The 23,493-nt window shown below is 47.2% G+C and overlaps 1 protein-coding gene and 1 long non-coding RNA gene across 2 annotated transcripts; both read right to left on the bottom strand.

The window, feature by feature from the left end:
- Positions 1-11,934: 11,934 nt before the first annotated feature.
- Positions 11,935-14,230, bottom strand: LOC140638736 (uncharacterized). The gene is made up of 2 exons (XR_012035717.1): positions 14,100-14,230; positions 11,935-12,035 (listed from the first exon to the last, which is right to left on the bottom strand). It is a non-coding gene; the product is annotated as an uncharacterized lncRNA (long non-coding RNA).
- A 1,934-nt stretch (positions 14,231-16,164) lies between these two features.
- On the bottom strand, positions 16,165-21,558 carry STX4 (syntaxin 4). The gene is made up of 11 exons (XM_072836567.1): positions 21,169-21,558; positions 20,879-20,980; positions 20,668-20,767; positions 20,457-20,531; positions 20,090-20,160; positions 18,265-18,373; positions 18,116-18,192; positions 17,742-17,879; positions 16,711-16,821; positions 16,520-16,618; positions 16,165-16,424 (listed from the first exon to the last, which is right to left on the bottom strand). The coding sequence occupies exons 1-10, from the start codon at positions 21,196-21,198 to the stop codon at positions 16,538-16,540; spliced, it is 894 nt and encodes a 297-aa protein (XP_072692668.1). The 5' UTR covers positions 21,199-21,558; the 3' UTR covers positions 16,165-16,424; positions 16,520-16,537.
- Between the last annotated feature and the right edge of the window lie 1,935 nt (positions 21,559-23,493).

The raw sequence follows: 23,493 nt of genomic DNA, 5'->3' as shown, positions 1-23,493 counted from the left end.
CTCTCTCTGGGCCTCTCATTAATAAATAAATAAAATCTTTTTTTAAAAAAGGAATTTTAATCCTTAAACTCAGTATCATCCAAAAAGGGTTTTTTTGTGTTTTTTTTTAAGATTTTTAAAATTTTTTATTTTATTTTTAAAGATTTTATTCATTTATTCATAAAAGACACAGAGAGGCGGAGACACAGGCAGAGGGAGGGGAAGCAGGCTCCATGGAAGGAGCCTGATGTGGGACCCAATCCCGGGAATCTGGGATCACGCTCTAAGCCAAAGGGAGCCGCCCAACCGCTGAGCCACCGAAGTGTCCTCTTTTTTTTTATTTTATTTTATTTTTTTTTTATTTTGGAGAGCATGCATGAGTGGGGAGGGGGTAAGAGGGGCAGAGAAAGAGGAGAGAATCTCCAGCAGACTCTGCAATGAGCATGGAGCTCAATCCCACAGCCCTGAGATTGTGATCTGAGCCTAAATCAAGAGTCGAAGGCTTAACGGACTAAGCCACCCAGGCACTCCCAAAAAAGTATTTTTACACAACTTGAACACCCAAAATTCCTATGTAATATATTTTTAAGAACAAATGGGGGTGATGTATTTGACATACTAGATAAACACCAACACACTGAAGTTAAAGCAGGTTATTATTGGAACAAGAATAAATTAGCCAATGGAGTGGGGGGAAAGATTTAGAAACAGCCTTATTTTGGGGAGTTTATGATAAATATGATTATTCAAATCAGTAGGGGAAAGTAGGCTGTTAAATTACAATCATATCCATTTTCTGGACTGCTACATAACTAAAGAAAAAGAAGCCCCATGTTTAGTGTAAATTGGTACAACCATTTGGGAAAATGATTTGATCATGTATTAAAAAGTTAAATGCAGGGGATCCCTGGGTGGCTCAGCAGTTTAGCACCTGCCTTCGGCCCAGGGCGTCATCCTGGGGTCCTGAGATCGAGTCTTGCATTGGCTCCCTGCATGGAGCCTGCTTCTCTTTCTGCCTGCGTCTCTGCCTCTCTCTCTTTCTCTCTCTCTGTGTCTCTCATGAATAAATAAAATCTTTTTTTTAATTTTTTATTTATTTATGATAGGCACACAGTGAGAGAGAGAGAGGCAGAGACACAGGCAGAGGGAGAAGCAGGCTCCATGCACCGGGAGCCCGACGTGGGATTCGATCCCGGGTCTCCAGGATCGCGCCCTGGGCCAAAGGCAGGCACTAAACCGCTGCACCACCCAGGGATCCCTAAAATCTTAAAAAAAAAAAAAGTTAAATGCATATACCCTTTGACTCGGCAAGCACTCGTCAAAGAATTTACACCAGAGTTCTTTTTCCACTTCCATGGCAAAATTGAAGAGAACATTGTTCAGTGCAGCAACATTTGTGATAACCAGGAATATCCTAAGTGTCCATTAGCAAAGGACTAATGAAGGCTAGCCACTCTAAAATATATTATGCAGCTGTTTAAAAAAAAATGAGATTAACCCATGTTGTTGAAAGATACCCCAAAAATATGTCAAGTGAGAAAAATAAGGTGGTTAGTATTCTCCCATCTGGGCCAAATTACACATTAGTACTCAAATTCCTATAGAGTATCTTTAGAAGAACACTCAAGAACTGATTTTGGATTATAAAGCTCAGCCACAAGGTCCTTCCCAATTTGTAAGCCAAAATGAAGCCAAAGGTTAGAGTGAAGCAGATCCTCCTTTCCATGCTCTTATCAGCGCTAGACCAAGCTGGCAGCCTCAGGAAGTGACCAGTGCACAGCCCATCTCCAGGCCCACATGCCAGTCGTAGAGGACTTTGCAGCTGGGAGAGTCAGGACTGTTAACACCAGGTGGCTTTCAGGAGCAGAAGTATCAAGGATCTCCCTGATGTCAGGGACTTCACTCAGGGTTGTCATGCCCAGTCCTCAGACGGTAGCTTTAGAAAACGTTCTTATTCTTGCTCCCCATGGCAGGACAGAGGGCCCACATGGCAAGAGCAGGGACTAGGGTGTCATGGCTGCATGAAGAGACACCAGTTTGTCCAAGGACACTCACTGCCCAAAGCAGGATAAGCACTGACCCCAGACCTTCTACCTGTCCAGGTTGGACCCAAAGGCTGACAAGAGTCCAGGACAGAAACAGACTGGACTGGGGTATTGGAAACGGGGATTTTGCTAATTAGCAAACTTGATTTGTGACCTTGAGCAGGGTGATTTATGTTGGGAATGATTAGGCACCTTTTTAAAAGTTGGAATGGAGATACCATATACCCTGATCAACATATACCCATGAGTATCTACAAAGAAGGATGAACCGGGTCCTATGAAATGTTTAGAAGGGGTCCACAGCCTCTGCTCCCTTCCTGGGACCAGACAGCGCACCCATCCCTTGGTCCTTCTCTGATACCCCAGACATCCCATACCCCAGCCCCAGTTCCTGCTTTCTAAGGACTCAGACAATCTGACTTTTTAAAAAAATTATTTTAGCAGCTTTATAAAGATATAATTAACATGCCATACAATTAACTCATTTAAATTATCCAACTCAGTGGTTTTTAGTATATTCATGGGATTATGCAACCATCGCAATCTAATTTTAGAATTAGATCCATCGCTTGAAAAACTCCATATCCATTAGCTGTCACTACCTATCACCAACCTCCCCCTCCCCGCAACTCCTTTCCCTTAGCCATAGTCAATCACTAATCTACTTTTTCTCCCTCTAGAGTTGCCCCTTGTGGACATTTCATGCAAACAGAATCAAACAATATGTGGTCTTTGTAACTGGCCTCTTTCACTTAGCACGATGTTCTCAAGGTTTAGCCATGCTGTAGCATATGTCAGTACTCCATTCCTCTTCATTGTCAAATAATAGTCCATTGCATGAAGATACATTTTTTTTAATTTATTTTTTTGGGGGGGCGGCAAAAGAAGGGGGAGAGAGATTTTTTTTAAAAGATTTTTTGTTTATTCATGAGAGACAGAGACATAGGCAGAGGGAGAAGCAGGCTCCCTGCGGGGAGCCGGATGTAGGACTTGACCCCAGGACCCCGGGATCACCACCTGAGCCAAAGGCAGATGTTCAACTAGTGAGCCATCCAGGTCACAGAGAGAGAATCTTTTTTTTTAATTTTTTTTTTAATTTTTATTTATTTATGATAGTCACACAGAGAGAGAGAGAGAGAGGCAGAGACACAGGCAGAGGGAGAAGCAGGCTCCATGCACCGAGAGCCCGATGTGGGATTCGATCCTGGGTCTCCAGGATCGCGCCCTGGGCCAAAGGCAGGCGCCAAACCGCTGCGCCACCCAGGGATCCCCAGAGAGAGAATCTAAAGTAGGCTCCACACTCAGCACCTAAGTCTAACAAGAGGCTCGATCTCACCACCCTGAGATCATGACCTGAGCTAAAATCAACAGTTGGCTGCTTAACCAACTTTTACTTTCTGGATGCCCTTTGAAGCACAAACGTTTTTAATTTTGAGATCTTATTTACCTATTTTTTCTTTTGTTGCTTCTGCTTTGTGAGCCATATGTAAGAAACCATTTCCTAACCCAAGATCATGAAGATTTATGCCTATGTTTTTATCTAAGAGTGTTAGAAACATTTATAAAGTTTACAATCTAGTTATAAAGTTACAAGCTTAAAAAGTTTATAAAATTTTGGGGGCACCTGGGTGTCTGAGTCAGTTAAGCAGCCAACTCTTGATTTTGGCTTAAGTCGTGATCTCAGAGCCCTGGGATGGAGCTCCAGGAGTCAGCTTGAGGATTCTCTCCTTCTCCACCTGCCCCTCCCCCCCCCCCCCCGCACACATGCTCTCTCTCTAAAAATAATCTTTTAAAAAATTATAAAATATTTTGTAAACTATAAATGTTTTATAGCTAAAAGCTCTTATGTTTGGATCTTTGATCCATGTTGAGGTAATGTTTGTATGTGTTTGAGAGGAGTCTGATTTCATTCTTTTGTACATGGATATCCAATTGTCCCAGCACTATTAGTTAAAAAGACTGTTCTTTCTCCATTGAGTGGTCTTGATACCCTTGTTGAAGATAAAGTAACTGCACACATAGTTTATTTCTGGAATCTCAACTATATTCCATGAATGAATGAATGAATCTATCTATCTATCTATCTATCTATCTATCTATCTATCTATCTCAATCATCTACCTATCTATATCTTTGCTTTCTTTATGCTAGTACCACACTACTTTGCTTATTGTAGCTTTGTAGTAAGTCTTATCAAGTGATTCCTCCAAATTATTCTTCCATTTCATTTTTTTCTGGATTCCTGCGTTTCCATAAGAATTTTGGGATCTACTTGCCAACTTTTTCAAAAAAGAAAAAGAAGCCAGGATTTTGATGGGGATTTCATTGAATCTGTAGATCAGTTTGAGAAGTGTTGCCATCTTAACAATATTAAATGGGTCATTTAATGGGTCACAGGACCCATGAACTTGAGATTTAAAAAATCTATTTCAATTTTAAATTTCTTTTCACAGGGTGTTTGTCATTTTCAGTATATAAATCTTACTCCTTTTGTTAAATTTATATCTAAGTATTTTATTCCCTCTGTTTCTATTATAAATGGCATTATTACTTCATTTTTGGATTGTTTCATTGCTAGTAATGAGAAGTAAAACAGATTTTTGTACATTAGTCTTATATTTTGCAACCTTGCTAAACTAGCTTATTAGCTTTAATAGTTTTTGTATGTGTATTCCTAAGGGTTTTCTATATACAAGATCACGTCATCTGGGTAATCTACTTCTTCTTTTCCAATCTGGATGTCTTTTATTTCTTTTTCTTGCCTAATTGCTCCAGCTAGAACTTTCAGTACAATGTTAAAGGGAACAGATACCCTGATCTCAGGGGGGAAACATCCAGTCTTTCATCATTTAAGTATGATAATAACTATGAATTTCTTATAGATGCCCTTTGATACCTAGAAAGCTAAGGAAGTTTCATATTATTCCTAGTTTCTTAAGCCTTTTTATTTTTGTAATTAAAGAGTGTTGGATTGTGTCAAATGTTGTTCTTTATTATATTCAGAATTAGGGGTGCCTGAGCGGCTCAGTCAGTTAAGTGTCTGCCTTTGACTCAGGTCATGATCTTGAGGTCCTGGGATTGAGCCCCATGTAGGACTCTCTGCTCAGTAGAGAGTCTGCTTCTCCCTCTCCTTCTGTTCCTCCCTTCCGTTCATGTTCTCTCTCTCATAAATAAATAAATAAATAAATAAATAAATAAATAAATAAATAAATAAATAAAATCTTTAAAAACATATTCAGAATTACATTAATTGAAGGGTGCCTGGCTGGCTCAGTTGGAAGAGCATTCAACTCTTGATCTAAGAGTTATGAGTTCAAGCCCTACATTGGGTGTAGAGATTATTTAAATAAATAAAACTTTAAAAAATCACATTAATTGATTTTTGGATGTTAAACCAACTTTGCATTCCTGAGGAAAAAAATCCCACTTGGTCATGGTGTATAATAATTATTAGATATTGATAGATTTGGTTTGTTAGTATTTTGTTTTTTTTTTTTATTTTTTTTATTTATTTATGATAGTTACAGAGAGAGAGAGAGAGAGGCAGAGACACAGGCAGAGGGAGAAGCAGGCTCCATGCGCCGGGAGCCCGATGTGGGATTCGATCCCGGGTCTCCAGGATCACGCCCTGGGCCAAAGGCAGGCGCCAAACCGCTGCGCCACCCAGGGATCCCCTTGTTAGTATTTTGTTAAGGATTCTTTTTTTTTTATGATAGTCACAGAGAGAGAGAGAGAGAGAGAGGCAGAGACATAGGCAGAGGCAGAAGCAGGCTCCATGTACCAGGAGCCTCAGGAGCCTGACATGGGATTCGATCCCGGGTCTCCAGGATCGTGCCCTGGGCCAAAGGCAGGCACTAAACCGCTGCGCCACCCAGGGATCCCTTTGTTGAGGATTCTTATAAGAAATATTGATCTGTAGTTTTCTTGTGATGTCTTTGTCCAGTTTTATTATATGGAAAATGTCCAGTCTAACTTCTGGCCTTCATTTTTCTTCTGTCCTAACTTCATTTGCCTCCCTGGCTATCTACCAGGATGGTCCCAGGTAGTGAGTATATCTTGGGAATGCAAAATCATATGCCCTGCAGCTGGAGCAGTAGCATCACTTCTCAGTCTGTATTATGGACTACGGTCATCATCCCCTTCCCGGCCAAATGGCTGGATGAATTACAGGCTTCTCACAAGAGAATGCTCCAGGACCAGAGCCAAGGAGGAAATAGGGGAAGGCATCAAGCTTTGTAGGTGGGGCAGTCATTCTGGATTCAACCAAGGAAATTTGGAGGCCAGTTTTCAATTATCTACACATAGTCCACTCTCAACAGAAATCCTTCCACCTGGGATCCTTCCTTTCAGCCCCTATCCCTGCTCTGACCTACCTACCTACTACTACTTAGCAGACTCCAGCAAACAAATTTGTTTGTTTCTTCCCATTCTTGGGGCCTTTGCACTTGCTCTTCCCTGGGGATAGAACACACTGCTAGATTTGCTCATCCCTGATGTTCTTTCTCTTCATTCAAGTCTCAGCTCCAGTCACACTGTATTAGGTTTCTATTCCTACATATTAAATAACCACAAACTTAGCATTTTAAGAACATTACCCAGGGCATCTAGGTGGCTCAGTCGGTTAAGTGTCTGCCTTTGGCTCAGGTCATGATCCCAGAGTCCTGTGATTGAGCCCCCATCTATGGTCCATCCCCAGTGGAGAGCCTGCTTCTCCCTCTCTGCAGCTCCCCCTGCTGGTGGCTCTACCTCTCTGTCAAATAAATAAACAAAATCTTTAAAATAAATAATAAATAATAAATTAAAAAATAAAAAAGATTCATTTATTTACTTGAGAGAGCACCAGCAGGGGGGCAGAGGGAGAAATAGACTCCCCGCTGAGTGCAGAGCCCAACGTGGGACTTGATCCCCAGACCTTGAGCTCATGACCTGAGCTGAAATCAGGAGTCGGAAACTTAACTGACTGAGCCACACAGGCGCTTATTTCATAGTTCCGAAGGTCAGTAGTGTAGGCTGACTCAGATGGGCCCTCTACTTAGGGTTTCACAAAGGCAAAATCAAGGTCTTGGCCAATCTGGGCTGTTATCTGGAGGCTCTCCCAGAGAGTCCACTTCAAGATTTATCCAGCTTATTCACTGAACTCAGCTCCATTTGTCTATAGAACTCAGGTCCATTTTCTTTGCTGGCTGCCAGTCAGAGGGTGTTCTCAGCTTCTAGAGGCTGTCTACATTACTTGGTGTGTGTTTGGGGGAGGTGGTTCAAAACTGGCAATGACACATCGAATCCTCCTGTTTTGAATTTCTCTGACTTCTGTCTTCCTCTTCTGTTGCTAGCTGGAGAAGCTTCTCTGCTTTTAAGAGTTCGTGTAATTACATTGGGTCCACCTGAATAATTCAGGATGCTCTCCTTAAGTTTAACCAATTAGTAAACTCAATTACATGTGCAGAGTCCCTTTTGCCATTTAAGGTAATATGTTCACAGGAGATTAGGGCATGGAATCTTTGGAGGCCATTATTCTCCTTACTACAGTTCAATCTCTAGCCCTCAAAGCTTTGTATCTGTTCCACATGCAAAATACATTCACTTCCTCCCAAGTCCCTAAAAGTCTCATTCCAGAGGCACCTGGGCCGCTCAGTCAGTTCAGTGTCTGCCTTCGGCTCAGGTTGTGATCCCGGCGTCCTATGATTGAGCCCCACAACCAACTCCCTGCTCAGCAGGGAGCCTGCTTTTCCCTCTCCCTCTGCCTGCTGCTCCACCTGCTTGTGTTCTTTACCTCCTCTCTCTGTCGAATAATAAATTTTAAAAAATAGTTTAAAAAAAAAGGTCTCGGGACTCCTGGGTGGCTCAGCAATTGAGCATCTGCCTTTGGCTCAGGGTATGATCCCGGGGTCTGGAATCGAGTCCCGCATCGGGCTCCCTGTAAGGAGCCTGCTTCTCCCTCTGCCTGTGTGTGTCTCTGCCTCTCTCTCTGTGTCTCTCATGAATAAATAAAATCTTTAAAAAAAAGTCTCATCCTATTACAGTATGAAGTCAGAGTCCAAAAAAATCCCATACAAATATTATCAAGCCCAAAGTTCTAAATTTCATTACCTAAAAGTAAATGCAGATGAGGGCTCTGGGTATAATCCTTCCTGGAGCACTATTCCTGCCGTCTGTGGACCTTTGACACTAAAGAGACAAGTCATGTACTCCCAATGTGCAATGGTGGGACATGTATAGGATAATATAGACATTCTGGTTCAAAATTAGGAGAAATGGAAGGTAAAAAGGAGTCACTGATCCAAAGCAATTCCAGAATCCAGCTAAGCAAATTCCCTTACGTTTCCAGGCCTAGAAGGAATCCTCCATAGCTCTATTCTGCACTGAGCTCTCAGGTCTGCCCTTTGGATTAGTCACATTCTCTAAGAAACCATTTCTGACTACCTATTAGCACAGACATCTCCAACTCCTTGTCATTTTTTGTCATAGCATGCTGCTTAATTTTTAATAACACATGTCATGGTTTTGATACCTTAGTGCTTTCTTTCCTTTTTTCAAAGATTTTATTTATCTATTTATTCATGAGAGACACAGAGAGAGGCAGAGACATAGGCAGAGGGAGAAGCAGGCTCCCTGTGGAGAGCCTGATGTAGGACTTGATCCCAGGACTCCAGGATCACACTCTGAGCCAAAGGCAGACGCTCAACCACTGAGCCACCCAGGTGTCTCTCTTAGTTATTTCTTTGTCCTTCCAAAATATAAACTCCATGAGAGGCAGAGACCTTGTCTGTATTTTCACCTTTGATTCTCCAGCACTTTCCATAATACCAAGTACATAACTCTTGCTCAATAAACCTTTTATGAATAAGTGAATGAATGACTTAAATGTAGAATGAGGCAGTACGGTAGGCTAACAATGACCTCCTAAACATGTCCACATCCTAATCCCTGGAACCTGAGAATATCATTTTATGTGACAAAAGGGACTTTGCAGATGTAATTAAGCATTGTAAAATGGGAAGTTATCCTGGAGTATCTGGGTGGGCTCAAAGTAATCACAAGCATCCTTATAAGAGGGAGACAGGGGGCGTACCTGGGTGACTCAGTGGTTGAGCGTCTGCCTTTGGCTCAGGTCGTGATCCGGGGCCCTGGGGATAGAGTTGCGCATCGGGGTCCCCACAGGGCGTGTGCTTTTCCCTCTGCCTCTCTCTCTGTGTCTCTCATGAATAAGTAAATAAAATCTTAAAAAAAAAATAAGAGGGAGACAGGAAGGTCAGAATCAGAGCAGAAGGTGATGCGACAATGGAAGCTGAGGATGGAATAACGTTCTTTGAAATGGAGGATGAGACCACTAGTCAAGGGATACAGCATCCAACAGAAGCTGAAAAATGCAAGCAAATGTTTCCTCCAGAAGGAGCCAGCCCTGCTAACTCCTTGACTTTAGTCCAGTTAAACTAATTTTGGATTTCTGATCTCGGGAATATAAAAGAATAAATGTATGTTGTTTTAAGCCACTATGTTGATGGTAATTTGTAACAGCAGTAATAGGAAACTCCTACAACTGGGATGGGCTAACACCAATGGTGTATGGCTGTAACTGCTGGTGGCCCCCCAATATTCATTCTTCCACAGTTAGATTGTTTCCTGGGAATAGTTCCCCTGTTCCCCTAGAACTTTTATCTGGACAAAAAGCTTGCCCAGGGTGAAGATTCTATTTCTTGGCCATGTGACTACATTCTGGCCAATAGGATTACAGCAGAAATTCTGGGTACAACTTCTGCAATTTAGGGTAAAGGACAAGCCATGCCCTTCACTTTTCTGCTTTACAAGGGCTAAGCTGTGGAAGTGGTGGTGGACCATCTTAGACCATGTGAGTGAGGGCCATATCAAATAGCAACGAGAGAAATACAAGTATTATTATTAGTATTATTTTATTATTCATGGGTCCTGATGACTTCATGCAAAAACCCACCATACTACTTTGGACTTTTATGTAAGAGATAAATAAAACTCTTACCTTGTTTAAGCCATGGTTAGCTTGGATCTCTGTTTCATGTAGATCTACCCATACACAAAAACAGAATTTCCATTTACTATCCATGATATTGGGGCCTCTTGGAAGGGCAGACATCCATGCATTTAAGGCAAGTTTGAGTTTTACTTTCTTTTTTTTTTTTTTTCCTTTAGGACAAGTCCTTTGTAATAATGCCATTGTGGTCTTAGGATATATGTGAGACTGGCATTTACTAGGCACCAAGTTGATGTTAGAAGGTCTGGGACCCCATCCCCCCGGATGTTTTTCTAGTCCATGTAAACAGCTACCACAAGTTGCCAACAACCAGTAAGAATCAAGAAGGCTCAGGCACCTGGGTGGCTGAGTAGGTTAAGTGTCTGCCTTCTACTCAGGTCATGATCTCAAGGTCCTGGGATCGAGCCCTGCATCCAGCTCCCTGCTCAGGGAGGAATCTGCTTGTCCCTTTCCCTTTGCTCCTCCCCCTGGTCATGTTCTTTGTCTCTCTCAAATAAATAAATAAAATCTTAAAAAAAAAAAAAAAATAGAATCAAGAAGGCTCACTGGACCTGAGGGTAAGTACCTCCAAACAAGGGGCAAGCCTCAGACCTCAGAGTGCCACCACAGCTCTAAGGGTATGCCAACTGTCCTGATGATAGGAAAGGAAAACTGAATACAGAATCTCTACAACATGGAGGGAGCTTTATTAGTCGGCTAGGATCAATTATGCTGTAGTAATAACCATCTCAAAATTTCAGTGGCTCACAACAAATGTGTTTTTCTCACTCATATTCCATGTCCTCTGTTGGGGGAGGTCATCAAGAGGATGTGACCACCAGTGGATCTATGAGTGGCACCCTCATAATCAAAGGCTCCTCATACCCCTCCCCCATCCCTGGGATATACACAAGGCTTGCCTTCCCTGCCCCCAGAGGCTGCCCCAAGGATGCAGCCTTGAGAGAGCAATGGGTTGTTGAGACCATTAGGATGGTATACGTGAACTCAGTTAAGGCCTATATAAAAAAATTTTTTTTTAAGATTTCATTTATTTATGAGAGACACAGAGAGAGAGGCAGAGATATAGACAGAGAGAGAAGCAGGTTCCTTGCAGAGAGCCTGATGCAGGACTCCATTCCCCGACCCCAGGATCAGGCCCTGAGCTGAAGACGGACACTCAACTGCTGAGCCACCCAGGCATCCCTAAAAACATTTTTTAAAAGTAGGTTGCATGCCTAATGTGGGGCTGGAACTCATGACCCTGATGTGCTCTACTGACCAAACCAGCCAGGCACCCTGAGGCTTCTATATAAATTTTTAATATTGATGGGAGATACAAAAAGAAAATAAGAGATATGGGAGATATGGTGGGAGGTGCAGAGATCTACTCATCTGGTAGTTGCCCAAGACAAGCGTTATATGTGAGTCCCCTTGCTTCTTAACCCTGCCACCTACCAATCTGCAGGGGCCTGTCTCTTTTTTCAATCTCTCCCTGCCCTCTGCATACAGGGGCTGGTTTCAGATTTCACTTGGTTCACAACATCCTCAATGGAACAGCTATGGGTCTTTTCTACATCATCTTCATTCTAGAATCTAAAGGAACAGCCTCAATCTGGAATTCTCAATCTCAAGACAAAGAAGAGAAGAAAGGTGTTAGGCCCCACGATCGCTCTTAAAGCTTCTTCTTGGAAGTGGTACATGTTACTCCTACTCGAGTTCCATTGCCTAAAGCAAGCCACATGCCCAAAGCTGATGTTGGTGGACTAGGGATATATAATCTTTTTGCATGAGGTGCCCCACAGAGAGGGTTAATGAATGAGGATTTTTGAACAATTGTGAAATCTTCCTAGTCTGCCATCTTTGTCACAAATACAACCTTAGTGTTTCTTCCACATGCAAAATAAATACATATCCTTCCCAAGGGAGACCACTCAAATGACCCATTTAATCATGGCATCAGGCTCAAGTCCAGGACCACTAATAGTCTCTGTATCAGGTCCAGAGGTGGCTTCTCTTGATCCAGAGACCTATGAACCAAAATCATCACCATCATCATCAACATCATCACAACTTATCTCTGCCCCACCTCCTCATACACATCCAATACATGAAGTGGAACAGGGACAGGATAATAGCAGTAAACATCCCCATTTAGAAGGAAGAATGGAAGACACACAGCACTTACTGGTCCATAGTAATGGCAACATCCTCCTGGGCAGACGTTGCAAAGGCCCCCCACCTTTACCCGGGACTAGGAGTGCTTCCTGAGACTGGTTCTCTAGTTCCACAGAGTAGCTCATCCTTTCCCATTTATCCTCCTTGGCCACATTTGAGAAAACACCAGAGGTTATGCCCTTCTGAAGCAAAGCAGCTGTTTCTTTCATGCTCATAGAAATTTAGGAGCCTTCAAAGTCTTGAACACTCATGGTCTTTTAAAAATCCAAGCTGGTGGCTTTTTGTGAAGAGGGAAAGAAGCTTCTTATCTCTTTGATTCCAGTCAGTTCTATGGGCTAACTGCCAAACCACAATTCTTTTCAGATATGCCTCTCTCTTTAGACTTAATTGTAAGCAAATGGAGCCTACCAGCTCCTTTGGGAGAGTTGTACTCCTAATCTCTCTTTTCTGAATCATCCTGACTAAATGAAAGGCTTTAAGGAAAACCACTTTGACCAATTCAGAGGTTTCTACAAAAGGCATGAGAGCCATACACTTGATAAGGCCCGTGCTACAAAGATGAGTTTTACTCAAACTTTGTGGTTTAATGGCCTTGTCAATTGTATGGTTAAAAATGTAGATCACCTGCCTGGAATTTCTATGATATCTTCCATTTCTGCTTAAAAACTGGCCAATGATTTTCGGAGTCATCTCTTTCTTACAGTAGCTTGTCAAATGTACCCCCAAAGCAATCAAGTCATGCTACTAATATTCTTTCTCAAAAAATGTTCCCCCTAGGGACACCTGGGTGTTTCAGTGGTTAAGCATCTGCCTTTGGCTAAGGGCATGATCCTGGGGTCCCAGGATCAAGTCCCTCATTGGGCTCCCTGCATAAAGCCTCCTTCTCCCTCTGCCTTTGTCTCTGCCTCTGTGTGTGTGTGTCTCTCATGAATAAATAAATAAAATCTTTAAAAAAATTTCCCCCTAAAGCCCCAAGCTCATTTGTACATTATTTACAATTCTTACTTATTTCTGGCTTACAGTTTAACCAAATGCTTCACCACTGCCTAACACACAACACCATCTTTCCAATTTCCACTGATGGTTTCCTCATCAGCCGTCATCCAGCTCCAAAGCCAATGCCACTTAATTCAGGTTAATTTTTAGTGTGGCAGCACCCCACTTCTGGGTACTAGTTCTGGGACAGTTGGTTTTAACTTATTCTGATGTGGCAACAACTAGTCTCCAAATATCAGCAGTTCGCAGCAAGTGGGAAAAGAAAAGGCAAGCTACCAGACTACTCACTGATGCTTAAAGCTTCTATCTGGAAGTGATACTTTACATCTTTACTCATATCTCACTGGCCAAAGCAAATCATATAGCCAAGCCTACTGTAAGTGAGGCATGAATGTGTATTATCCTATAGTGAGTGGTCCAGTAGGAAGGACAGTATAAATTTGGAACAATACAGGGTATCACAGGGCTGCACGAGAAATGCTCGTCTACTCCTCCTTTATACACACTCTGCTGCAGTGTTTTGTACCATGTAAACACTTTACATACATCATGATCAAAGTTAAAGTCTTGACTTGAATTAGACAATTTATAGGCTGGTCAAAGTAGCCTGACTCAGACAACCATGTTCCTTTTCCTGGTAATTTGAACCACAAAATGTTGAATGAATGAGGCAATAACTGGGGGGAGCTACAGCTGAAAAGTTATGATGCAAGATGGATTCGGAAAAGCCACACCCAACCAAGACCCTGTTCCCTGAAAGTTGGGCTGACAGCAAAGACAGGATTTCAGTGCAAAACCTGCCTATAACTCCTCATTCAGTTCAGTTTTCCCCAGCGAAAGGGTATATACAAGGGAACCTGTGAAAACTCCAATGCATGAGTCCACCTGACCTCTAGGTCTGCCCCAAACTTGCCACTCACCTGTTCAAAAACCTTGCATATGTCCCCTAGCCCACAGGAAAAGTTCAAATTACTGGGCCCGGCATCTGAAGCCTCACTCGGCCATCTAGATACTCCTGTCAGGAGGTTCCACACGGCTTCCTGGGTAAGGCGGACAGGTAAGCAGGCTTTCAGGGGTGGCGCCGTCCCGCAAAGCCAATCTGAAGTCACATAACGCACACTGACACATCTGATAGTCTCTATCAGATCCCAGTAGGTGCCACGGGTGGGGCAGTTTTCCTCTGAAGGCAGAAAGGTGAGGGGTGGACAAAGGCGACCTACAGGACAGGATTCCGCCGAAGATGCAGGCCGCAGGGGGGAGAGCTGGAGATTCAGGGAAGCCCAGAAGCCCCGTACTCAAATCAATGTTTTACGGGGGCAGGATCTGTGCCGCCCAGCAGTTTTCCCCTCGAGCGCACATCCAGATTGTGTTTGCACACTGGGGAGAATGAGGAGCTCTTTCCTGTAGGTATCTAGGGCTTCATCTGTACACAGGATCCCAGGGTACCCACGCCCGTGACGAAGGCGTGGGTACCCTCCCAGCTGCCAAGCTCGGCGGCTAGGGAGGGGGACCCAGCCACGCCTTCTCCGGTGAAGTCCCTGACTCACCTACCCCCGCCAGACTCTCACAAGCCAGGGCCGCCTCCGCCTCTAGAGGTTTGGTCGTGCCTCGCCCTGCGATCCAATCACTTGTGGGTGCGACTGAGGACTCGCCGAGGCTCCTCCCACGTCAGTTCAGGGAGGCTTGCGGCTGAATAGCCACTCCTCACTCCCCCAGGAGGTCCCTGGACGTCCTAGGGACCAATCCCGCTGCTCCTCAGAGGCGGCGTTTACTAGCGCGCCCAATCGTGTTCCACTTGCGGCCAGGCCACGCCCCCTACACGCGGGGCAAAGCGGACCCTCGGACCTGGCGCAGGCGCCTTGCAACTGCCAGGCGAGGGTCGCTCTAAGCCCACTGGGAGGCGCTGCAGGAGGACGCCCAGGTGGGTGGAGGCAAAGCAGGCAGGGGTCTCTGGAGCCTAATCCCGTCCTCTGGCTCCTGCCCTCCCCCCCGCAGGTCCAGGGGCTGGGTCCGAGACTGCACCCAGGGCATCGCGTCCACCCCTTCTATGATTCGCGTCACCCAGCACCCACATGTGTGGTACTTTGGCCCGACGGCCCAGGCAAGGGCAGCTTGGAGTAGCAGCGACGACAGCAGCAGCAGGGGCCTGTGGGATCGAAAGCGGGATGGGCTGTGGCAGCTGGAACCCGGCCTCCAGGACTTGATTGGGGTCAGGCGCTGCTCCACTCCAACCAAGCTTCGGAGCCAGGAGCTAGCTTACCCCTTGAAACCAGGTGTCTGGCGACAGGTGCCACACCCAGCTCTGGAAGCTAGGCTTCTGGACTCGGAACTCTTAGAAATTTAGAGTTGGGGCCCAGAGCTCTTAGAAACCAAGGGTCAGGCTCCTCTGTCACCTCTACTGCTTCAGCCACCTAACTCCCTAGAAGCCAGGTGTGTTGATCCGGAGTCCCCAGTGCTTTAAGCTAAACTCTTATGTCAAAGGCTATGCCTTTTTCTGGGCTCTGCCCTGCAGCCTCTCCCCCTGCTTCTTCTCATAACTGGCTCCTCCTCATTTAACAGCCCACTGAAATGTCACCCTTTCTGAGACAGGACTTTCCCTGTTCACTGTATCTGGAGTAACAGCCTCCATTACTCAACGGTGCCTCGTGGCCTCAGGAAGGCCGATGGATGCCCACACACACCTCACCTATGTCCCAGCCTACCAGGCCCAGCTTCACTGCTTTGGGGTTAGGTACTCACAGTAATCCTTCCCCAAGGACAATACTGAGCCAGATGTGGGTGTTAGCCCCTCCCTGCCCACCTGTTCCTAAGGGAGAGTAGAAGGGCAGTGCTAGCCTGCTGTGGTCACAGCACCTGAACAGTCTGATCTGAGTCTTCCTCGGATGGGCCTGGCCCCAAAGATGGCCACGGAAAGAGGAGGCCGCCTACGTAGAGGCCCTGGGCCAGCTCTTCTAGGAACATACATGCACGGGGCAGTCTCCAAGCTCATTTTTCTGTTTGTCTTTTTTTACTTTCTTACAAAACCATGTGTCCCAGCCAAACAGGACGCTGCAGGCCTTCCCCCAGGCATTGTGGCCTGAGTGGAGAAGCCCCCATGAATGAGTGGCTGCCAACCCCAGAAGAACTGTCTGCCCCTCTGCACAGGGCCAGTGTGAGGAAGGGGGTCCAGTTGGAGGCTCTGTCCTGCCCTCCCCCCTCAGCTGCTGGGAGAGAAGGCGGACCCGGGTCCCCGGTGTTCTTAGAGCCTGTAAGGGAAGGAGGGAGAAGAGGGTCTGAGGGGAGGAGGAAAGGCAGGGGCCCAGGACGAGGCAGGCCAGGGGGCAGGCCCACAATAGCTCACCAAGAATGTGCAATGCTCTCAAACCAATGTGGCGATACCAATGATGACTGCCAGAATGACGACAGTGACAGACACACAAATGGCGATCAAGACTTTCTTCTGTGGGAGAGTTCAGGGAAACAAACTCAGAAGGGGAGGGAAGGCAACCAGGGCCTCAGACTAGAGGGGAGGGAAGGGGTGTCAAGGCTCACCTTCCGAGCCTTCTTCTGGTTCTCCAGGGCAATCTTGACATGTTCCTGCCCGCGTTCCACATAGTCTGCTGAGCTCAGGATGTTCTTCTCAATCCGGTTGATCATCTCCCCCTGCTCAGAGGAGGGGGACAGTTCAGGCAGGTAGGGATGACTGGGGGTGGAGAGCCCATCAGCTCCTCTGCTTGCTCACACTAGCTGCCTAAAGGACATTTTCTGGCAGGAAATGCAGCACTAACAAAGGTGTGGGGGTAGGACCACATCTGACCAAAGTGCACACTCCTGAGGGTGGCTTCCAGGATCCCTTTTATTATGTAGTCCCTTCTGCCCTGCTCCCTTACCCCCTACAACCTTCATTTGCAGTGGTGGCTTGGAGCCAAGCGCCTTAAGAAGCTCATACCTTGTCACAGAGGGTGAACTTCTGTCTCTTTGTAAATCTGTCTGAATTTGCTCATTCTTCTAGGCTTGCCTCTCAACAGCTGTGAAGCCCTCCCCAACCCTGCCTCCTCATGGCACTGCCAGCCTTCAGGTCCTGGTACTCCTACTGAATGAAATGCCTTCCCCATGAATCCCAGCTGCACAAGGGCATTGGCTGCAGCACTAGAGGCCGGCAGCTTACCTCACCTCACACAACGGGGGCAGCAGAAGAACACCACCTCCCACCCCAACCTCATTCAGATCTGTGGAGGCATGCCCCCTAAGGAGCATCTTTGAGTAGAACTCTTAGAGGTATAAGGGTGGATTCTATTGGTGGAGGAGGAGCCAGAGTTGGGCTACATCCTGGGTAGCTCAACTGGGAGACAGGGTAAGATGGTGAGTGTAGAGGAGTGGCCATCTGTGTAATGTGGAGGTGGAAGCAATTCTGGGGCTCAGCTACAGATGGGAGTGAGGGCCAGCCTGGGGGCATGGCCCAGCCTGGAGGGGGATGAAAGCCTCGGGGAGAGAGGCTAGAGAGTGGAGATGGACTGACAGACACAGTGGGGTTTCTGACTGAACACGGTCTCACATCAAGCCCAGCCAGCTGTCTTGCCCACCTGCATCTCCACTTCTGTAGCCAGGAAAGTGAAAATCTCATGAAGTTCACGGATGCTGCGTTCAAGCTGCTGTATCTCACTGTGCCGGGCTGAGATCTCATTTAGGGCCTGTCGAGTCACCTGCGTGTCCTTCAGGATCTGGGGAGCAGATAGGAATGGCCAGAAAGGTCACAGGGAATCCAGCAGCAGATCAGAAGTTCCTGTTGAGCTTTCAGGCAGCCCTCAGGCTTAGAACTGGGGCCAGGACCTTGATGAGCGACCCTAGGCATGCTAAGTCATTCCCTTCCAGGCCTCTGTATTCCCTCAATCAAAGGGGACCAGGCCTCAGCGAAGATGAGAGTCCCAGAAGAGGGAGGCTAGCCATGACCACTCACATTGGATACAAACACCTCGCTTTGCCCACTGTCCAGCATCTGCTCCAGCTCCTCATCAGACACCATTCCAGCATTTGCTGTGAAGGAAAAGGTCAGGCTCAGAGCTGGGTCAGGTTACCTGACCCTGTAGGCCAGACACCACAACTCACTGATCTTCAGCTGCCTCCGAATCCGCTCCACATTCTTCTCCCGGTACTCGGACTGCATCAAGTTGCACTTGTTGATGAGCTCCACGAATTGCTGGGACAGGACCCCATGCTGATGATAGAAAATATAGGCTGGGCACCCCGGAAGGATTTGGCCTTAACATCCCCATAAGTATAGGGAGCAAACAGCATAAGCTGTTCTAGGAGCCTGCTGCCTTGACCACCATTCTCTCAAGGTCAAAGCCAAAGCCTTTACTAGGGCTTATAAGGCCCTATTGGACCTTCCCTTCCCCATTTCCCCTCTGACTTTATGTCCTCCAGCTGTTGCCTCACTCGCACCCTCTGACCACAGTGGACTCCTTCCTCCCCCCACCAAAGCCACCCCTACTTCAGGCTTTGGCATTCACTGCTCTTTGGGCCTAGAATACTCATGCCTCACAGAGACATACATACATTCATTCATTCATTCATTTATTTATTTATTTATTTATTTATTTATTCACAGAGGCCTTTAAATCTTTATTCCAATGTCACCTTCTGAATGAAGTTTTCTCTACCTTATTAAAACTGCAACCTGCCTTCTCCCGTCACTCTCAATCCTCTTCTCCTCAGTTTTTCCCTTAATACTTAACTACCGTCTGGGCAGCCCGGGTGGCTCAGTGGTTTGGCGCCGCCTTTGGCCCAGGGTGTGATCCTGGGGACCTGGGATCGAGTCCCATGTTGGGCTCCCTGCATGGAGCCTGCTTCTCCCTCTGCCTGTGTTTCTGCCTTTCTCTCTCTGTCTCTTATGAATAAATAAATTAAAAAAAACCCTACGTTCTAAAATAGTGGGCATATTTATTATGGTGTGTGTCTCGCCCCACCAGAACATAAGTTCCATGAAGATTGGGCTCTTTGGTTCACTGCTGCATCCTAAACAGCTAGAAAAGGGCCTAGCACACAGTAGGCACTCAATAAATACCTTTGAATGCTTGCTGAACACCAGCCTTGCAGCTTAGACTAAAGGTATGCCTGGAGGTCAGCCCATTGCCCAGCTCTTACAGGTCCGGCTGGACCCTCAGCCTCTCACACCAATGACTACCACAGTTTCCCCCTGAAACATCCTCTTATCTTGTCCATTCTCTTGCTTCCTTCAATGTGCTCATTCCTTGGAGTTCCTTCCTTAGAGACATATTTGCTCTCCTGCCTTCACCACATCATTGTAAGATACCCAAACTGCCCTATCTTCAATCCAGGGTACTTTCTGGGCCCACCTACACCAACTCTGACCTCCAGGAACTCCAAATTACTCCTCCCTGGGCACCCAGACAAGGGCAGTTAGATCGCCTCAAATGTCCTCACTAAGATGTTGATTCAGTGACCTTCTCCCTCCAGGGAAGTTCCTCTTCTTGATTTCTTGAATTCTGCCCATGGGGCAGAGGATGACCCTGTCATATGGGCAGGAAAGCTCCCTGTCATTTATGACCTTTCCCTCTTCTTCCCTGGGCGGGGTTATTAGCTACCACACCCTACCTGAGTAATGTCTTTGTCATCTAGTCAAGCTTGACTCACCATGTTGGTTTCTAGAAAGCATGCCTTCCACAACCAAGCCCAGATCACATCTGGGGATTCAGCAACTTCTCATGAATGGAGAAGGCGACAGGATGTTAGGTGGATTGGGAGTCAGGAGACTTTGGGTGAGATTTTTTTTCTCTCAGCCTCAGTTTCCCCACTTGAAAATCATTAGGTTGGACTTGATGATCTCTAAGGGCCCTTTCCCCTTACTTTTGCCACCTAATGGTCTATGAAACCCTGCAAAATGTCTTAGTTCTGGGAATAATAAACCCACCTGGGTTTTTCTCATCCTCGTGTTGACTGAGTTATAATTCTCATCAGCTTCTTCATTCTGGGGCTCTATGGCTGTGGGAAGACACAAGGGGATTGGTGGGGAAGGAGATTTGATCTGTGTGGCTTCAGAAAATCATGTGGGAACCAGGACACAGGGCCAGGGCCATACCCCATCCATACAATAGAGAGGTGCTTATCTCCACAGAATTATTTTGGGAATTATATTTTATCATAAATGACTAATTATGAGCCTCTGACGGTAGCTCAAGTGTATTTTTCTTTGCAATACTGAGCCACACAGTCCCCAGATATACCAGGAGCTGGGCAGGACCACAGGGAAGGGTCTGTCTGAGGTCCTAGGGGCTCACCCTTCAGCTGTGCTCGGATCTCCCTCCCCAGCTGTTTGATCTCCTCACGCAGGTTCTGCAGGTCCTGCTTCATACCTGAAGAAGAGAAAGCCATGACTCCCAGACAGCGGCTCCTACCTCAAACCAACCTGCCTGGCCACCACCTGCACGGAACTACAATCCCCACAATCCCTCTGGCTGAGCATGCGTTTGCACTTGGGGTTTCACTCACTCTCCTCGGGAAGGGGCGTGGCCAGGATGGTGACCTGCTGCTTCTCCAACTCCCGGACTTTATTCTCCAGCTTGACAATAGTCTGTCGAATTGTCCGGACCTGGGGAAGGTGACCGAGAGGGCTGAGGGAGATGGGGGATACTCCGGACCGCGCTGCTCCTCGGATCATCCAGCCCCCTCATGAAGACAGGCGGAGACCCCAGCCTCTTACCTTTTGGAAGAACTCCTCGTCCGGGCTCCCCAGCCGTGCCGTGCCCGGGTGTACCACCAGCGCGACCCGCTCCTTGTCCTCATCGTCCGAACTGTCATCCCCCTGCCACGGCCGGGGTGGTCACTGGCATCACTTCCCTGCGGTTGCTCTCTCCCCGCAGGACTCACAGACTTCCGGGTCTTTCCTTCCTAGCCCTCAGCCACCCCTCCCTGTCCCGAAGACCGGGAGTCCTGTATGCCAGCCAGACCCCAGCCCGTCCGCCCACCCCCAGCCCTGCAGCCCCCTCTCACCTGTCTCAGTTCGTGGGTCCGGTCGCGCATGGCGGCCCGAGCTCCCTCTTCCCGGCGCCGGAGCCCCGAGGGCCTCGAGACTAAGTTTGGAACTCCCGTACCCCACTCACACTCTGACACTGACACTTCCCTCCGCCCTCACCCTGCGGACCCCCGGGCCCCCCCACGAGCCACCAGAGGCTCCGTCCCGGGCACCATCCACAGTCAGTGGGAAGCAGCCGACCCCGGGGACCCCCCAAGATTCCACAGGTTGGAATTCCCTTTTCTTCCCCCCCTCCCGTCCCCGTAGCCTCGGCCCCGCCCCTCTGGGATGATCGGGGCATGCGCACGGGGTCGCGTCTCTTCCTCGCCGGAGGGAGCCTGAGGTCGGAAGCTGCGGCGCCCCGAACGGAAGCAAAGCTGCCAGGACGTGAGAACCCGCCCCCTTCGCCGGAACTGTCGCATCTACCAACGGAAATCTAGTTGCCAGACCGGGTGGGAGTGCGTCATTGATACGTAATCTCAGAGGCCCTGCATCTCACATCACCCCATGGTGCCCCCCCCACGTCACATGACCAGCCCGGTCCCACCCTCGCGGACCTCGGAACGTGACACTTTGATTGTCACGTGCCCCGGCGCTGTCAACTCCGTCTCTGGAGCACCTTTCTCCCCACGACGTCTCCGGGACCCTGGCGCCCAAGCTACGCCCCTCCAGCCCTCGCGAGGCGGGGCGGGGGCTGCTGACTACCCCCAGAGACCGTTTGAGGCAGTGGGTGGTAGGACCCTCGCTGAATTCGGCTTCATTTTCTTTTGGGTCCAGGGACGTGGGCAGACGGAGAACTTAGAATTCGGGGCTGTCAGCATCATGGGACCTTGAGATTCAGAAAATAATAAGATCCAGCGTCAGAGAATTGCAGGGTTTTGTAGGCAGAGAATCTGGGGGTGGAAAGTGACCTCACCCAAGGCAGAAATCTCTCCTCCCGCATCCTCCTGGCGCAGCCTCTGACAGGTGGGCGGCTGGCGCCCTGCATGAACACTGCAGTTCCGCCGCACTCACCACCTTCCGAGCATAAGACCATTTCAGGGCAACTAAAGCTGAGAAAAGTGTCTGTATTACATTGAGGAGTCTGCCACTTAACATCTAACTCCCTCCCTCCCTAGCATCTGGGTCTACCCTCTGAAGCCCGCAAAAAAATCTGCACACATTCCCCATTATAGTGGACCGTGGGCTCTTGAGGTCAGGGCGCTGCAGTCTTGTTCTTACCTGAATCCCCAGGGCCTATTTCAGTACCTATCACATATGGGCCCTCAATAAATATCTGTGGACAGAACTTTAACCTTTCATGTATCTGAAGATAAAGCTTGCCTTTTGGGCTTCAGCCTCTCACGGTGACACTGCCCTAGCCCACTAGATGGTCATTCATTCAATGGATATCCATTTATTGGGCACTTATTATGGGCCAGAGACTGTTGTAGGGGTCGGAGATAAATCAAGGCCTAACTGACAAAAACCTTTCACTTGTGAAACTTACATTATGTGAGAGCAGTCTCCAAGGCCACTCAGTGAGTCTCAGCATAGCCAGAATAAAAATCAGGTCTCCTGGATCCCAGGACTCTTTCCAGAGAACTTACATGAAGGTTCAAGCAAAAGAAAGACTGGCCCCTCTCTAGTATGTCCTGGTAAGGAAATCTGTATTGTGATCAACTCTGTGATTGAGTTGCTATGGATTTCTGGAAAGTCATGTCTTTGTCTCTGGGCCTCAGTATCCCATCTGTAGGATAGATGGCATAGCAAGATGGAGAGATCATCTTTAGATCATCTTTCCCTGCTCTAAAGTCCATTGATTATGAGGTTGGAAAGTATAAACTGCTGTCTGATTCTATTAGAAGGGCTTTGATCCTTCCCTTCCCTTCTGTCCCCTTCAGAACCCAGCTCGCCTGGGGTAGGGAACAAAGGAGTGAAAATGGTGTGCTGCTCTGATCAACCTACAGGAGAAATGAAGGGTTGGAGGGTTTTTCCAGAGGCCAAGCCCTGCTCCTTGGGGTCTCCTGGAGATCATGAAAGGTTTCCCCACTCTTGGGTCTTCAATGTCAGCCTCCCTGCCTCCCTGCCTCCCTTTCCTTCTTTCTGTCTGTCTGTGTCTCATACTCTGTCTCAAGGGGCGGGGGGGAGGGCAGTGGAAGGGCTTTAGGAACTTGGACTCCCAGTCCTGAATAACTTAATGATCTTGATCTTGAATAACTCGTTGCTCTTCTCTGGGAATTAGTTTCTCCATTTGACAACTTGGTCTGGTGATTTCTAAGGTAAGAATTGAACAGTATCAGGAGGCCTGGTGGCTCAGAGGT

The sequence above is a fragment of the Canis lupus genome, chromosome 8 (assembly GCF_048164855.1).
Source record: "Canis lupus baileyi chromosome 8, mCanLup2.hap1, whole genome shotgun sequence".
Lineage (NCBI taxonomy): Eukaryota > Metazoa > Chordata > Mammalia > Carnivora > Canidae > Canis > Canis lupus.
The sequence above is the reverse complement of the archived record's forward strand: the minus strand, read 5'-3'. Positions and strand labels throughout refer to the sequence as shown.

Bases quoted from the DNA above. Each gene is read 5' to 3' on its own strand.
- STX4 (XM_072836567.1), bottom strand. From the start codon at position 21,198: ATGCGCGACCGGACCCACGAACTGAGACAG. The intron at 20,768-20,878 runs GTAAGAGGCTGG...CACCTTCCCCAG, and splicing joins ACGAGGAGTTCTTCCAAAAG to GTCCGGACAATTCGACAGAC. The intron at 16,822-17,741 runs GTGGGCAAGACA...TCCTCTGAGCAG, and splicing joins CTACAGAAGTGGAGATGCAG to GGGGAGATGATCAACCGGAT.